At 36.7% G+C, this 17,617-nt stretch overlaps 3 protein-coding genes across 3 annotated transcripts; 1 reads left to right on the top strand and 2 right to left on the bottom strand.

Moving 5' to 3' along the window:
- On the bottom strand, window positions 4,971–6,344 carry LOC109716062 (pectinesterase inhibitor-like). The gene has a single exon (XM_020241344.1). It carries the CDS (start codon window positions 5,659–5,661, stop codon window positions 5,125–5,127), a length of 537 nt encoding a protein of 178 aa, XP_020096933.1. The 5' UTR covers window positions 5,662–6,344; the 3' UTR covers window positions 4,971–5,124.
- Window positions 6,502–8,598, bottom strand: LOC109716061 (peptidyl-prolyl cis-trans isomerase CYP26-2, chloroplastic). The gene is given in 3 exon segments (XM_020241343.1): window positions 6,502–6,835; window positions 7,900–8,076; window positions 8,078–8,598. Coding segments are annotated over 3 exon segments (750 nt in total). The 5' UTR covers window positions 8,548–8,598; the 3' UTR covers window positions 6,502–6,732.
- Window positions 8,941–16,369, top strand: LOC109716411 (protein decapping 5-like). The gene is made up of 8 exons (XM_020241840.1): window positions 8,941–9,225; window positions 10,292–10,392; window positions 11,710–11,781; window positions 11,878–12,810; window positions 13,848–13,913; window positions 14,865–15,062; window positions 15,186–15,296; window positions 15,523–16,369. The coding sequence occupies exons 1-8, from the start codon at window positions 9,081–9,083 to the stop codon at window positions 15,682–15,684; spliced, it is 1,788 nt and encodes a 595-aa protein (XP_020097429.1). The 5' UTR covers window positions 8,941–9,080; the 3' UTR covers window positions 15,685–16,369.

The following is a 17,617-nucleotide window of genomic DNA, read 5'->3' as shown; positions in this document are numbered from 1 at the left end:
TCGGAAGCTCTATCATCGAAAACGACTTATGAGTACGAAGACGATCATACTTATAAGAATATAATAAACCGACTATATATATATATATATAGAGAGAGAGAGAGAGAGAGAGAGAGAGAGTTTGTGTGTGGAAAGTACAACAGTCTATGTTGTTTTTAATAATGGAATATTCGATTTGACGATCGTCTTTGTTAAACACGATCTACAGTATTGGAACTATCTAGAAACTAAATTTTATAATTTTTTAATTTCGTTTGTCTAGTAAATAAGTAGCATCAAAATGAACGATCAAAATAAAATCTTATAAAAAACAGTGATAAAAGGTTTAAATTTCAAATCGAAAATTCTAATCTTGCTCTTGATAGTAAGTAAAGTTTTTAATTATAATTTCACATAATTTGAATTATCTTATACCGCTGAACTTACAAACTGCCACATCAGCTATTAAAATAATTATTTTTAAGACCCTTTAATCACTGAACAAATGATGTGAAAAAATTATAAAATTTAATTTTTAGATAGTTCTAGTAGTATAGATTATGTCTTAGGAAGTCGATCGTCGAAGCAGCAAACCCATCACCAAAATAACTTAAAAGCATGATAACCTCCATCACCAAAAATAACTTAAAAGCATGAAAACCTCCGTCGTTTCGAAAGCATAGAAGGTGTACTCTACATATATATAGAATTGAGCTCCTGTGCTTTTAAGAGCACAGGAGCATAACTTTTTAATCGTGAGATCGGTTCAAGATTCGTGTAGCACTATTAAGGATCTGTTTCGTTAAGTTTTATTTACTGATATTGTACGGATCTTGAGACGTTCTGACAGTTAAAAAATCATAAGCATAGAAACTCTCTCTCTCTCTCTCTCTATATATATATATACATACACACACACACAAAGAAAAATAATCCTAAAAAATAAAAAACAGGGGTTTGATCCAGCATCTATCCAACAGCTAATGCATGCCTCACTGTTCCATTGTGTGTGCCCTACACCATATATATGTCTGTGTCACAAGGAGTACAGTAGAATAGAATGAGGACCATCCCCAATACAACTTGCACTAGCATTGGGGTTTTGCAGCACATACAAGTTATAATTCATTGGGATGATCAGGACCACTCTTTTGCTTGATAATTTTGAAAGGATAAAAAAAAATAATAAAAAGAAAAATCACACAAAAGTTATCTGAACTGTGGACCATTTTGAGTCAGCTATCTAAATATTTAAAATTTTAATTTTACTATCTAATCTTTCGGTTTATTTGATTAAATCGGACAACAATGCTTTATTTTCAAAATTTAAGCTAATTACTTATATTTTTATAAATTTATAGTTGCGAGAATTGTGTGAAGTAGAATAATTAATAATGATAAATAACACATTTAAATTTTAAAGTCAAAGTAGCATTGGCTAACTAAAATCAAATAAATTAAAATGTTCAATAATAAAATCAAATTTTCAAAAAAGTTTAATAGCTGTCTCTCTCAGTTCAATAAGTTTTATATTTTTTTACGCAAAAAAAAAGACAGAAATGAAAGCTAAAAATTATTTTTTAGGTATAAAAAATACTTTTTCGCTTGTCTGGTTCGACATAAAAATATTTTTCGTAAACAAATTTGGAAAAAAATTAAAGTTGTTATTTTTCGTTGCTTTTCGACAAAAAATAACAACTTAAGCCGCGTAAAATTTTATTTATTTATTTTTTTTTGCACCAAAGCAAATAAATATAATTTTTTTTCTTCCAACCAAATAAATATCGATGAAAACTTATTTTTTTTCTACAAATCAAATATTATTAAAGGTAATATTATTAAAGGTAAAACTTATTCTTCATCAAATTAAAACTTTTTTTATGAAAAATTATTTTTCATGTTTTAAGTAAGATGTGGGGCAAATTTACTAAGATGGTCCACAGCTGCTGGTGAATATGATGATGCCTAATCCCCTCTCTCTCTCTCTCTCTCTCTCTCTCTCTCTCTAAAAAGATGTACTATGCATGTATGTATATGCATCTACAAAAAAGATGCAAATCACTGAATGATGATGATAGGCATTAAGGCATTGAAATAACAGTCACCAGATGTCTCCACTTTTGAAAAAAAAAAAAATCTTAAAAAAGTAGGAGTCACTCTCTCTCTCTCTCTCTCTCTCTCTCTCTCTCTCTCTAAAAAGTGATGTTTGAAAACTTGAGTCCAACAATTTGGTTCGACTATGACTCGATTAATAAAGTGATTCGGCTCAATCCTTTGAAATGGATACGCTAAAAATGTTACTTTGAATCGGCAATTCAACCGGTTAACGAATCGGTGAACTGGTACAGTTCTGAACAAACGGTCTGAATTTTTTTTTGAACTAAGTCTTTGAAATGGTCGCACTCTCTCTCTCTATAAAGTAATGTTTGAAAACTTGAGTCCAACAACTTTGTTCGACCATGACTCGGTTAATAAAGTGATTCGGTTCAACCATTTGAAGTGGACAAGCTTAAAAAACTTGCTTTGAACCAACGATTCAACTAGCTAATGAACTGGTGAACTACTACAGTTCTGAGCAAACGCTGTCTGAATTTTTGTTTTTGAGTTTTTAGCTTTTCTTCATTAGTGTGAATTTTAATTTTATTTATAATTATTATTATTATTTTTTGTAGATTTTACTTTCTATCATGAAAAATGAAACTTGCAAACTTGCATCTATTTAATGCAGTCTAAAAATCAGTATTTTATAATAAAATATGATACTAAAATAGTATATAATGTAGGCATCGATCACTGGTTCAACCCAAGCGATGTAACGATCCAATCCACTAGCAATAATAACTTACATTAGATCTAAACTATCGGCCCAAAATGCTTAAAACCAGTTATTTTTAATAGAATACGAGGTCTCATATATTTTCAATTGAAACTTTTTTTTTTCCATCAGATATGAAACTATTTAGGGCATTGTAAGTCATTAATTGAATCAGTGACCCTTGATCCGATAATATTTTTAGATCGCTGTTCGACCTGATTTTTAAAACATTGGCTCCATGGTGAGGAAGGGTCTCTATCCTTCCAGGCTTTTTGTGCTTGGCTGCTGCTGCATGGTTTCTTCCATGTGGTGGGTTTGTTTTTTAGCAGGCTCTGCATTAAATCCCTTCCCCTCTCTCTCTCTCTCTCTCTCTCTCTCTCTCTCTCTAATCAATTGGGGATTGGGAGAGGTGAGAGAGGTGGTGTTAAAAGCTAGTAAAAGGGTTGTAGGGGCATAAAACGAAATGACAAATATCTTCATAAATATTTATTTTTTTACTTTTTTTTTTGTCTAATATTAAAAGATTTATGTTTCACTCCCTCAACATTTCAAGTTGTTGCATTCAGTTCCCTTCTGTCAGAATTCCACCACTATTCCGTCCATATTTTATAATTTATATCGAAAATATTCTTCAAAATAATAGAAATATATTAAAAAAAATTACTTTTTTCTTATAGAAGAAGTAAGGGTAATTTGATTATTTTGTCCTCTCCATTTATGCTGTACCCCCTGAAAATATTTCTGAAATTTTAAGGGGGCAAAATATAATTTTTTTGAAAGTCAGGAAGGAAAAATAAGAAAAGAAGTATTTATAGAGAGGTTTTCTGTAATTTAGCCAAAAAAAACTCTTCTCTTATTATTAAGGGTTAATTTACATATAACTCTCTGTAAATATATAGAATAGCAGATATATCACTACAAAATTTAACTTTTCATATTTATCCCTACAAAAGTCCTAACGTTTTTAAATATATCTCTGCTATTAGAATCCATTATAAAAATATAATTAATCATAGGTAAAATATTTAGCACTGATTAGTCAATGAGATAAATTGATCTTTTTACCCTTCTTATTTTACTTCTGATGGCAATAAGGAAAAAGATGATCGTTGAAAATTTTTTGGAAGGACATTTCTACATAATTCTACCAGTTGGAAATTTTGGAGGAATATATTTGTGATGGCAAAAATATTATTTTATTTATCATCTGTTAAAAAATAAATCTAATCCAGAGAATCTTAGTAGAATAAATCAAAATTTTAAAAAGTAGAGTACAATTTAAAACCTGAGAAGTAGAGTACAATTTATATTTGAAGCTTTAAATAAATCCAATCCAGAGAATCTTAGTAGAATAAATCAAATAAATTTAAAAAGAATAAATTTGGACTGTTTTTAAGCTGAAAATAAATCTAACATCAACTATAAAGTTTCTTGAGCTTGGATTAAATTTGAATCAAACCATAAAGTTTTTTGTTTCGAAATTAAGCTATTTGGTGCAATTAGGGCATTACTTTAATATAAAATATATTAGATATGTCATATCAAGGGGTCGGATTTGGGGGAGATTTTCAAAACCCCAAATCCAAAGTCGACTATCAAAATCGAAAACCGAACCCGAACATGAAACCTTCTGGTTTTGAAAATCAGAATCCGATCACGAATTTCAAAACATATGATAGTGACTCAAATCTAAATTTTTAAAGTACGAATTCAAATTTTATATTATTATATATTATATAATCGGCTTGGGTTTGGGTTCAGGCTTAGGTCCAGATGAAAATCATACCCAAACCCAAATCCATAGGATTCTTGGTTTTTATACTTATAACTGAAACTATAACCGCTCTGGTTCGAATAAAATTTTGGATATCCATAAATATCGTGGCCTGAGCCTATTTAGAAATCTATTAAAAGCCCTAGTTATTATGATTTTTAATGTAATAACCAGGCCGAGAATTAATTGGGCCGGGCCGGGCTTTTTTGAAACCAATATAATTTGCAATATTAGACCACTAAACTTTAAAGTTCAGTGTCCAATTAACCATTACCATTTAGAACAGTTGGCAGGTATTTTTACGACTCAAAAATAATAAAAGAAATAAAAACTAGAAATTCAACAAACATTATTCTCAAATTCAATTCAATTGAATTCACTCGGACTCGAAATCAATTCAATTCGATCGCGATTTGAAACCCCACAGGAGCTAGTCGTTGTGTCCGAATCGTGTCGTGTCTCGTATACCGTATTTGTGATGCCTAGTTGTAGATTTGAAATAATTTGAATTATAAATCAATTCGAATTTATCATGATTTTAGCACGAGACACATTGTTAGCTATTCAACAGGTCTACAAGATCAAAGCAAAGCCCACACTTGACATCCACATCCTTATCCTCCGCCGCCACCGGCGAACTCAGCGAGCGGTCGGCGAAGGCATCCTCGCAGCTCCGCGGCACCTCCCAGGCGCTATCCACGGGCTCGGCGGCGCCGCTGTAGTCCCCCGACCGGACGTCCTTCCCCGCCTCTTCGAGGTCGTCGATCGCATTCCCGTACAGCTGCGCGCACTGCTTCAGGGCCTCCTCCGCCGCCGTGCCGGGGTCTTGGTCCGCGAGGTCGTTGATCCGCGAGAGCGTCGAGGCCGCTGCTGCGGTGGCAATTTCGATGGCGATTCCCGTGAGCTCAGCGACCGTGGAGGCGTTGAAGCTGCGGCGGTCGGACTCGAGGGCCGCTACGCAGAAGCCGGAGTTCTGGGTGTGCTTGCATGTGTTGACTATGAAGTCAACGCCGGCTTTAGACAACGGTATGTGGAAAAGGAAAATATTTATGAGGAAAAGAGTGAGAAGGTAATATTGGACAATAGTAGCCATTTTGTATGAAGAGTTTTTATGTAAAATTTAACATTTGAGGTATATATATATTTGTATAAAACCTATATAAAAGGGGTGCAATTATTTTACTAAGAATCTAAGATATGCAAACTATTTGGAATGTTATTATGTGAATATTTTGAGAATGAAGGGTGCTTTTATTGAATATGTAGTGGAAAAATAAATGTACTATAAATGTTGGCCAATGATATATTGAAATAGATACCCACTCAAAATCATGGGTACAAGATATTTTGAATTTGAGTAATCAATGTTAAGTGAAATAATAGGGTTATATTTATTTTACTACTGTTCTCACTTCATTGTACCATAATTGCTATTGAATTATTCTAGAATAAGAAAAATGCTTCTCGTACATCCCAAATAAGGGTGTACATCTTACATCCGCAATCCTGCGGTTGATAAAAATCAAATTAATTTTGAGTAAAATTTTAAAAAATTGATGTGATAAGACTGACCTTAGAATAGAATGGGTGTAAAATATACACTCAAATTAGGATGTATCTGTAGCGTTGCTCAAACATCGTAAACCACCGGAAAAGGAGACGAAGAAGATCAAAAACTTGAAGTTCGAGACGAAGAAGATCGAAAAAAAAAACTCAAAACCCTGGCTCAAAGGAAGTATGGATAAATACCTGAAGTTTAAGAAAAGATGAGAGGAGAATAATGTTATTTACAGATGATAAAATGGGTGTAGAGGGGAATGCTTGAAAAGATAGCAAGTTTCATAAAATGCTGAAAAAATGCTTCATTACTAAGATTTAATTGAAGGTTTTAAGGAAACGAAACAAAGAGAGAAAAATCGGAGCGAATCGAAACTCCAAAAGGATCACATAGTCGTATTGAGTCTCGAACATTGTTCTCAGTGTTAATATATATTTCTGAGCCTGATTCCTACTAGATCGATCTATTAGCTAACATTCAGGTGATTAACTTGCACTGAGTCTACATGATTACACACAGCATGAAATATACAGGGCTTCTAATTATCAAGAGAAAAGAATTAGGTGGAAAAGGGGAGCAAAAATAAATGAAAGAAGCACTTTTGCTCTAATCTAAAAGACCGCAATTGGTTACGACCACCTTCGAGTAAGGGCGGTTGAAGCCTCTCTCTGCAACCACTGCTCTTTTATCGCCAATCAACTTCGCCACCCTGAAATATGAAACCAAGTTTGAAGAGGATCAGCAAATGTACTATATGATCGTTCTTCATTAAAAGCTTCTAACGAACACGACTACTACGGGCTTGTTTGGCTCTGCAGGAGCTTTTGTAGAAGTGCTTCGACTAGAGGAGTTCGAGAAGCCCTAGCCGCTTAGGAGTGGCTTTCGAAAAAGATTTAGTACTCAAAAAGAATGAAAAAACTTGGTAAGGAGTTTAGAACTTAATGTTCTGACGACAAGACGGAATGAAATACTGAACCTGAAAAGCAGAAGCTCTACTCAGCTAATACTTAACGGCTTCAAACTCTAGGTTTCACAAGCTTATTTTGGCTCGCCAGTATAATCAGAAACCGTTCGACACGCTAGTAATAGGTGATCGGGTTTCGATTCACAAAAGAATATAAGCAAGAGGTTTCGGCTTTTTGAGTTTAAATCCCCGAGGTTATATCGGTCTATAGATTTGCGATCTCTATTAAAGTTTCAAGCCCAATAACAAGATGTTGTGTTGACTAATAAGTATATACTGCATCTTTGGCCTGGCTTCTGGAACTTCTAGCCTATTCCGATAAGTATTAGTCAAACATTTTGCGATTTCAAGTCGAGAGTTTTGCGATAGCAACTTAAAAAGGAAAGGTACCATTGCACCAAGTTTGATAATTTCTACTTCTATTATATATAGTTTTATGTAAGGACGCAGAGCTTCTTCGAACAGCAATACTCAAAACAAGTATCATTGAAATGGATCCTGCAGAATTTTAGTCCTGAAAAGGTTTAACCCAGATCTCAATTTCATCCTCAAACCATGAATCAAAACAATTCAATACTTGAAGTTTGATCCCCTTCTTCTATCTATTTCATCAGAAGAGTAAGTTTAACTTTGATTTCAATTTTGTCCCTAAAGTTTGATCTTAGATTCAGTTTCATCCTTACCAGTTTACTATTGACAGATGCGAAACATTCGAACTTTGCAGGGTTACGAATTCAAATGGCTAAACGAGAATTGGTCATCAATGTCGGATAATTTGGGTGCTTTCGCATTTACGAAATAATTATCACCTGAAGTAGGGGGAGCTTGTGTTGTCCTTCACCGTCTTCACCGCGGCGATCCTCTCGACCACATCCATCCCCTCCACCACCCACCCCACCACCACCGCCGCTGCGTCGAGCTCGGGCGCGTCCCTCGCGGCGATCACGAACTCCGTCCCGTTCGGCCCCCGCTCGTCCACCTCCTCCCTCGGCGTCGGCGCCGTAGGACCGCACGCCGGCGTGCTGGACGTAGCTCGGGGTGATCCGGACGAACTCCTTGCGGCGGTAGCTGACCCCCGCGGCGCCGGAGACGAGGGCGGCGAAGCGCGCGGCGGCGAGCGGCGCTGCTCCGCCGCGCAGCGCGACGACGATGCGCCCCGCCGGCGCGCCATCGATGGCGACGTCGAGGAACGCGCGCGCCGTGGTCGGGGCCTCGCCGGGGCAGAGTACGCCGCCGTCGTCATCGGCGGCGGCGGCGGCGGCGGGGGGGAGGAGGAGGAGGGGGGCGGCGACGAGGGCGAGGGAGCGGCGGGAGAGGGTGGAGAGGGGTAGCGGGGGAGGAGGAGGTGCGGTTAGGGTTAGGGCTAGGGTTTGGTGAGGAAGATGAGGAGGAGAAGGTGGTGGTGGAGAGAGGGGTTTGGGAGGGAGATGATGGAGTGAGTGTAGAGACATAGCCATAGTTTGCGAGGAAGAGTTTTTTTTTTTTTTTCTTACTCTTTTTGTTTTTCTTTTTTTCCGTCCATTCCATAGTATCATCCACTATATATTTAAATGGATCCGGATCGGTGGAGCTCTCGCCCCGATTCGTCTCGTATGAGGCCCAATCTAATCTGGGCGACTCTGCCTCGTGATGAGTCCAGGTGTACGGTGAATATCTGATCTCCGATCGTTTTGGTTTGGGATCGGTCTCGTATAATTTTTGTTCGGGTCGGGCTAGTCTCCATAGCCATATTGGATACTCCGCAACATGGGGTTATCAAAAAGGTTATGATAATGGGGAATATTACAAAAATGCCACCGACCAACGAAGAGGTTAATAACGCACGCATATACACACAGTAGATCAAGAACAGAGCGAGAGAACGACGATAAAAGGAAAAAAAAAAGGCGAAAAGGGTTTTCTCTCTCAATCCCTCTCTCTCTCTCTCTCTCTCTCTCTCTCTTAGGGTTTTGGGAGCTCGTAGCGAGGGGAGCTTGGTGAGGGGGTGGCCATGGCGGCGGAGGCGTCGAGATCAGGGCCCTCGGCCGACTCCTACATCGGGAGCCTCATAAGCCTGACGTCGAAGAGCGAGATCAGGTACGAGGGCGTCCTCTACAGCATCAACACTGAAGAATCCAGCATCGGATTGCGCAACGGTAGTTCCCTTAACCCTCCCCCAAATCTCCATTTTGTTTCCCGTCCTTTTCGATCTGAAACCCTAGGTTTTTGATCCTCGAGAAGGTTAGGGCTTTGTAATGCGGTGAGGAGATCTCGGTTGTTGATTAGGGGGTTTAAGGGATTGTTTTTGGGAGAAGGGTTTGGTTCTTGTTTTATGTGAATGTGATGTGCTTTTGATGCTTCCTGTGATTTGCTTAGGTAACAAGTAATATCGTGTAGTAAGGATCAAATTGTTTACTCTCAAAAACACGTCCAAGATGTTTGGGCAAAAAGCCCCAAAACCCTAGTTAAGAATCATGCTTCTTTGCCCTTTTTGTGTTTATGGGTTGTTGTCTTGTGGAGGAAATTAGATTTTCTACTGTTTTTGTTTCCATCGAGAAAACGCGAACAACTTGCTATTTGATCAGATTATTCATTCCTTCTGATCTTTGTTTTGGTAGTTTAGACTATTATACATTGGTAATTGTTAGAAAGGAATTGTGATATCTTGCTTTAGTTATGTTACTGAAATTTTAAATAAACAACTGTTGCCCGTTTATGCTTTACTTCAGGGACATAGTAAGTTATATGCTAAACCCATTCCTTGATTATTATTTCCTTTCTTATTGTCTAAATCTTTATTGCAAGTATATTGTTTAACGTTTTCTATATTTTGGTAGTAGGGTATCGGATCCGTTGCTGATTATATCTGGCTAATTAATGTATTATTTCTCTGACGCTGACCGCAGCTGCAGATCAAATATTATCTATCTATTTAATGTTTAAATCTTTTACCCTGACTATTTATGGCCTGGGTGATTCTCATCAAAGCTTGAAAGTGTTATATATCTAGCGCATTAATTAGTAATCAGCAAATGTTCAAAAGGCTGTTTGGTGACAATTTTGTTAATTTTGTCTGATATTTTCTGTGAAGCATTCTCTTTTGGGCTAGCCTTATGTCGAATATTCCAGCTCTATTCATTGCCATATCCTACTTCAAGTTTTGGATATACTTAAATTAGCTTTCTACTGTCTGGTTTTATTAATATCCTTTCCTTCCTGCAGTACGATCTTTTGGAACTGAAGGACGAAAGAAAGATGGCCCACAAATTCTTGCTAGTGACAAAATATTTGAGTACATACTCTTTCGAGGAAGTGATATTAAGGTAATGTTAAAAATACATTTTAAAAGCATTAAAAACACATCATTTTCGGAGATCTTCTAAGAACAATAATATCTGTTAATGTTTGTAAGGAAATATCATTTTGGCACTTTTGTGCCATTTATTTTTTCTATAACTAAGGTAATTACCTTTTCATTTGATATACCATTATTATATCTCTTTGGCAACTTTGTGCCATTTATTTTTGCTATAATTATAGTAGTTTCCTTTTCACTCGAAAAACCATGTAATAGGTGTAATTATACATCCAATTTAATAGATGTAGACCTGCTCTTGACAAGGAAAATTTTATTTGCCCAATATAATAGTGTCAAAAGAACTTTCTTTTTTACATTAAATTTTGGGTTAAAGGAAGAGTAAATAAGTTTTAGCTTTCTTTTTTCGGGTAGAGTGGAAAGAAAATGAGAGACTGCTTTTTTGCACATTTTTTTAATTTCCTTAAAAACCCTTTCCTTAAATATTGGAAATATTAGGTGTTTATATGTTGCAAACTTGGTATCTTGTTCTATCTTTCTCATTGTTGTTTAAGCCAAACCTCATCTGTCTCTCCTTATAGTTTGTTGGATGGTTTGAGCCTTATTCAAATTGTATATTATCGTAGTATAATGGTTAAAAGGAAATGTTATGGCTTTTAGTTTTTGTTTTCTCCATATTGACTCTAGGAACTTCTTAGATCCTGACATACTACATCTCATTTATATGCCCAGACTTTTCTTCCATTTATTGATAGGGATGGTTAGTGGTATTAAACGGTACAGTGAATCATGTTTTATTTTCTCTTTTGTTTTATTTTCTCTTTTTTTCTCCTTCAAATGAGACGCGCATAATCCACAGCCAATTATAAGAAGGGAAGTTCTTTTTCTTTATCCATAAGTACCTTGAATGTAGTAGATGCCAGCTAATGGGAACTCTAATATGGAAGTATTGGTTATGTTTGGACCCAGTTGGGTTGGATATTGGGATTACTGGACACAGGACTAGGTGAGAAATGATGGAACAATTGGGCCGAAATAGAAAGAAGAATAAGATCTGGGTACATAACTTATTTCACATGAACTTAGCACTGCAAGTTCTGCGACATTGCTATCTCTCTCTGGCTTGTGTGTTGCTGCTAGAATATTGATGTCTTAATTGCACTTGGATATGAAGTATTCGCTTCTGATGCCTTCCGTACAAAGAATTTATTAGATTTTATTACTTCATTAATGTTTTCATGTCTTGCAATTTTGATGTATTATCATCTTTGTTGAGTTTGTTTTAGCTACATTATAATCTCGATTTATGCTTGCACTTTTGTAGGATTTGCAAGTTAAGTCCTCACCCCAAGTTCAACCAGCTACTTCCATACACAATGATCCAGCTATTATTCAGGTAAATCCTGGATGCTAAAAACTTGAACTAATTCTCTTTATCCCTGGCTCGTTTAGTCTTTATGTTTTTGTTTTTGTTTTTTTATGTTTTATGCAGTCGCATTATTCTCTGCCACCGTCAACATCTTCAACATTGCCTTCAGTTGGAGCTGCAACTGCACCAGACCTCAGTTCCCACACAGCTCAAGTGGGCCTTCAAAGCCCAGCATTTCAAACCAATTTGCCTCTTTACCAACCTGGTGGAGGCCTCGGTCCATGGGCCTCTTCTCCTGCAAGCGGGCCTGGGCCCGCAATGCCAATGATGTACCGGCCTGGATATTATCCATCATCAAGCGGACTTTCTCATTTACAACAGCCTCCTTTCCTTCGGGCCCTACCTGGAATGTCAATTCCCCAATCAATTCAACAGCCTCTTCAATATCCTGGACTGAATAATACTTCTTTGCCGTCTGGATCAGAAAATTTGCAAGTGTATCCTCCTCCTTTATTGCAGCCCTCTAGTACTAGTCTAGGTCTAACTTCTAGTACATTATCAACTACATCACTGCCTACTTCAACCAGTAGTGTATTAACTCCAGAAATCTCAGCGAGTTCACTGCTAGATAAGCCAGCTTTGACTTCTACTCCTAGTGCCAGTCTCCCTTTTGTGACTTCACAAACAACATCTAATGTTGAGCCCGGCCCAACTTTAGCCCAAATTCAAAATCTGACTTCTCTTGCAAGCAACAAACCTGGTTCTGCTCCTGGTCCAACATTGCCTTATCAAACTATGCCTCAGATGGCCTCACTTGTTGCTTCATCTAGTTCAAGCCCAGTCGAGACATTGTTACCTTTAGTTACTCCGGGTCAACTTCTACAGATGGCTTCCTCCACAATCGGTTTACCTCAATCCTCGCAAACGAACCATAAAGAACAAGAAGCTAAGCAAGTAGAAACTAAGAACGAGCCTCTATTGCCTGAGCCATCAGTTCGTGCTGCAGCTGAAATTAGCGAGCCAATACTGCCATTGCCTAAACCAGTTGTTCAGAAGGTATGATGGTGTTCCTACGTATATTACTCCAGTTTATTACTTCTGTTGAGTTACAAAGTCATCCCTCTTATAACCAAATAGTCTTTCTTGCCTTGTTTATGATCCATAAACTTAATTAATCACGTGTTCTTTTTTTTCCCCTTTATTTCATAATTCTTGTTACTTTTAACTGTCTATATCAGAGTAGATTCGTTTGATAAGAGCGGATGGCATCGATAACTTATCGAAGTTTGGTTGGTTAATTGATACAAAAAGGAGTTCAGGGGCCGAATATTCCTCTTAGAGTAGAGGCGCTAGCTTGTAATTAACTCTACTCTGCTTTCTCTTTTATAATTTTAGAAGCTGGGAAACTGCTCTTACATTTAACAATATCTGTTCTTCTAATTTAATTTCGTAATCTTATGTGTAATGAATTGTCTGATGTAACAATGTGACAAGTACTTGAGCAGAGGGTTAATGATAGCCGAGTTCTAGAAGAGTCTATCTTGACTTTGGTATTTCAAAATTCCCTACATGATTTGCACTATTTAAGTTGATTGCCTTTTTTCTTTTGTTATGTGGATTTTACTTGCATAGTGCTGCAATCCTTTACTTAACCTTATTTTTTGGTTGATCATTTTTTTGTGTTGTTTTTCGGATTTTGGATCTTACATTATGAACTATCAACCTTATCTTTTAATGCTTTATATACCATAAACATAAGTCTTATTTGGCTATTTGGCATCTTTGCTGAACATTCCCACTATTGTCTGCTGTCAGTTGATGCAAATTCTAATTTGTTTCTAATTGCTTAGGAGATCATGTATCACTGGCCATGAGCTCTGAATAATAATTCGCATTTTTTCTGAAGTTGGTTTATATCTATATAATGATGAGCTATTATGAAAGAACCTGTAATTAAGTTTAAATGTTCTTTCATTTTGATGGTTTTCAGAAATATGGACTGTATTTTCTTGTGTTACAAGCTTTTTCTGTTGTTTAGGAGAATTTCTAGTTCTCTACGATTTGAGATTATTTATATATTTACTTATTTTCAGACTAATGGAGCTGCTTCATATACCCATCACAACTATAGGGGAAGGGGAAGAGGAAGAGGAAATGGGGTATGCCATTTTTTTTCTTCGTGCTTTCTCTTCTTTTGGCGTTTTCCTGCATTGGAGATGCTCTGCATAATTTTCTAAATGCGCAATTGAATATAATATTAGCCTAGTGTTGTTCCCTCTAATTCTTCTGTGGCTTATGAAAGCATTGACTTATATAGAAGAAAGAATTGCTATCAATTCTTGCTTCCTGTTACTGCTTCCTTGGAGGAATTATCTCCATTTTATACTTTGTAGCATTTTTTTTCTTTTTTACCTATTGAAATGATGCAGTAGAATTGTATTTTATATTCTATGGTTAAATTGTTCTCAAGAAATTTTTATTAATATGCTGTATTAGACTTTGGCGTTTCTTATTTTTTTCCTATTATCAGAAACTAGGCTAGAATGATAAGGGTTTAAACCTTATACCATTGTGGTTTTCTGGGACAACTCTAGTTGACGTACCTCCCTTTTTTCATTTTTTTTTTTTTTTAAAATACTATCTCTTGCTTGTTTTGTAGTGTGAGCAGGAGCTTAAATTAAAACCATAGCTGGAAAAAAACTGTTTCGTGGGTTCAAATTCCTCTAAAAGCAAGAAAAAAAAAATACAATTTCTTCTCATCCAAATTCACAAATGAAGGCAATTTTGTATTTTTTTAATGATATACTGCTGCTTCTTGTAGTAACCGGGTCTCTCCCTTATTTGTGCTTCCACTAAGATAGGCTTGAGTGCGTTTGTTGATGAATGAAACTATATCGTAAAAAGTGCCTTCTCCGAATTGTTGCCATGCCTACTAATGGATATTCCATAGCTGACTGATACAACAATTCTTGCATTCCCACCTAGCACGATTTTTTTTTTTTTCTTGTTTCTCTTCTTGCTCTTTTTTCTGACTGCTCTAGATATCGAAGGTTTTAAGATTAACCAAACTGAGTTTCATAAGGAGGTTCTTCAATCTTTCCATCTTACAGTACTCTCGCCCTGTGACGCAATTTACCGAGGACTTTGATTTCATAGCAATGAATGAGAAGTTTAAAAAAGATGAGGTATGGGGTAATCTCGGCAAAAGCAAAGCCCAAGTAAGAGAAAAGGATGGAGAACTAAAAGAGGATGAAGATTATGATGTTGAAGAGGATGATGAAATAGAAGCTGTAAAGCCAGAGAGCAAGGTAAAACTAATTCCTAAAACTAATCCCTCTATACTCATCTCTAGGACTAGTAGCTTATTGAGCTAATTGTAAACGCCAATTCTTTTATTTTATTTTCTTCATTTTTTTTTTTTTCTCTTTCAGCCTGTTTATGTCAAGGACGACTTTTTTGATTCACTCTCTTGCGCCACGCTTGATCGGGGAAACCGTAACGGACGGACCAAGTTCTCGGAGCAGATGAAAATAGATACAGAGGTAAGTAAGAAATGAGAAGCAACTTTCATCAGTACTCTAGGCACTTCCCCGCCAGCCTGAATATTCTGACAAGCAGATTCTGGTGCATTTTGGTTATTGTTTTTTTGTAAAATATGCTCTGACGGCATTTGTTCTCTTTTCAACTTATTGGATGATATCCGTGAAAGTTCATGTCACCAGGGAGGGTACATGTGTGTAACTTCTCTCTTCTCTCTTTGTTCCACAGACCTTTGGCGACTTTCCGAGGCAGAATCGGGGTTTCCGTGGCAGCGGCAGTCGCGGTTTTCGAGGCGGCGGTCGCGGCCGAGGCCCCTACTATGGCGGCCGGGGGTACGGCTACATGGGCAGGGGGCGCGGCTATTCTACCCCAAATCGCAGCTCCTATTGATCAGGAATCGCCACAAAAACCTAGATGAAATCTAGAGATGGGACTTCTAATGTCGAGCACTATCCCTGTATTGTGTGTAGCCTCATTTCAGGAAATCTCAGAATCCATGCTAGTCCATATATAATACCTGGAAATTTAAGTGATCAATCAGGAGATTAGCATGGTGGGTACTCTTTTTTTTTAACAAAAATAGAAATAACTTTTAGTTTCAGCGTGTCGGGCAGTGTCGCCTTTAATCCAAAGAAAAAGGGGAAGAAATATTTGACTTAGTGTGGTCACTCCAGATTCACATATGTTTCTTTTATGTAGTAGTAGTATGATGTCCTTAAAAGAGTCACTTAACGATGCTCTTAGATGTAAGCTTTTGTGGTTGTGTTTAGGGGAGGTTAAAAGTACTCCTCTCTTTTATGTTTGGGTAAATGTAAGAAGAAGAAGAAGAAGAAGAAGAAGAAGAAGAAGAATCAGTGTTGTAGACTTTTTAGGTTTGCTTTAATTATGTTTTTTTGTTTTTCTTTTTTTTAGTTAAGAGGTGTGACTTTTTAAAGCCTTTTCTGTTTGTAGTGGAGTGGTGTATTTCTCTTTCTCATCTGAAACCCTAGTAGGAGCTTGTGCTTAATTGCTCTTTGACTTACTATAACTTTGATTAGGTAAAAAGGAATTTCAAAGTTGTGACTTTTGTTGATGAGTTTTTTTGTACGAAATTATATTTAATCACCTTGCGTAGTTTTGTGGGTATCTTTATCTTTACACCATGGCCAAATTGCAATTTGGGGAACTTGTGTTTTTTATATGCATTATTGACCCCTCTAAACTTAGTTTTTGGAATTAAGTAACTGATTTTGTTCTTCTATTTTTTTTGAGAGTTTTATTAAATTTGTTAGTGATTTTATTAAGCTTAATGATATCAATTATTTTGAAGCGGGTAGAGTTTAATTAATTAAAGTCAACAAATTACTAATGGAGCTTTAACTTTGATGAAATCTTTTACTTCCCAAATCAAAATAGCTAGAAGATCAGGGGGTCTCGAGCCAAAATAAAATAGGTGAGGGGGCAGTTTCAAAATTTTTTTGTTAGGAAATGGAGAGAGTATAATGAAAAAAAAAACATCCAGTTTATTTTTGTATACAGTACTAAAATTAAAAATATATACTTTTATTTATTTTCGACCAACTCTGTTTTGTCTAATATTATACCAAATAGGCCCTAAATAGTAATACACTCTCCAACAGATTTTTCAGATGTAAATATGCACATTATTGAGGGTATATCTGCAAAAACCCCATTCCTTTCCTACAGGGATGTCAATGGGTTCGGATACCCAAACTTTTATCCAAACCCGAATCGCAACCGAGCGAATTTATTCAATACTAAATAATATGGTTTCGAATATGAATATTAAAATTAAAAACCTGACGGATATGAGTACGGATATAGCTTTTGATTGTACCCGACCCGAACTCGAAACCAACCCGAATCCGAATTTATTTTACATTATATATAATATGCATATAAAAATTTAATGTTATCTTGAAATTTGTATTTTAAAAATTTAGATTTAATGTAATATATTTTGAAATATTAAAAAGAGAAAAAATTGTTTCGGTTTGGATTTTTGGGTTCGGATTCGGGTTTCAAGTGTTTGGTCAAGTTCGGATTTGAATATTAATTTTTAAAATCCGTTGGATTCAAAATCGGATTCGGATTTCGGGTTTGGAGTCCGGTTCGCGTTCGAACTTTTGAAAATTCGCCCCAAATCCGAACAATCGACATCCTACTCGCCTAACAACTGTCCCAAGCCTCAGCTCCGCGCTGCGTCACGTGCGTCTGAGCCGAGCCGCTCCCGCACCACCCACCCAAAACCCACCCCCCCCCCCAACGCCCACAAACCCAAACCCAACCAACCAACGCCACGTCGCCCACCCGCCGGCCGTCC

Source organism: Ananas comosus, linkage group 10 (assembly GCF_001540865.1).
Source record: "Ananas comosus cultivar F153 linkage group 10, ASM154086v1, whole genome shotgun sequence".
Lineage (NCBI taxonomy): Eukaryota > Viridiplantae > Streptophyta > Magnoliopsida > Poales > Bromeliaceae > Ananas > Ananas comosus.
The sequence above is the reverse complement of the archived record's forward strand: the minus strand, read 5'-3'. Positions and strand labels throughout refer to the sequence as shown.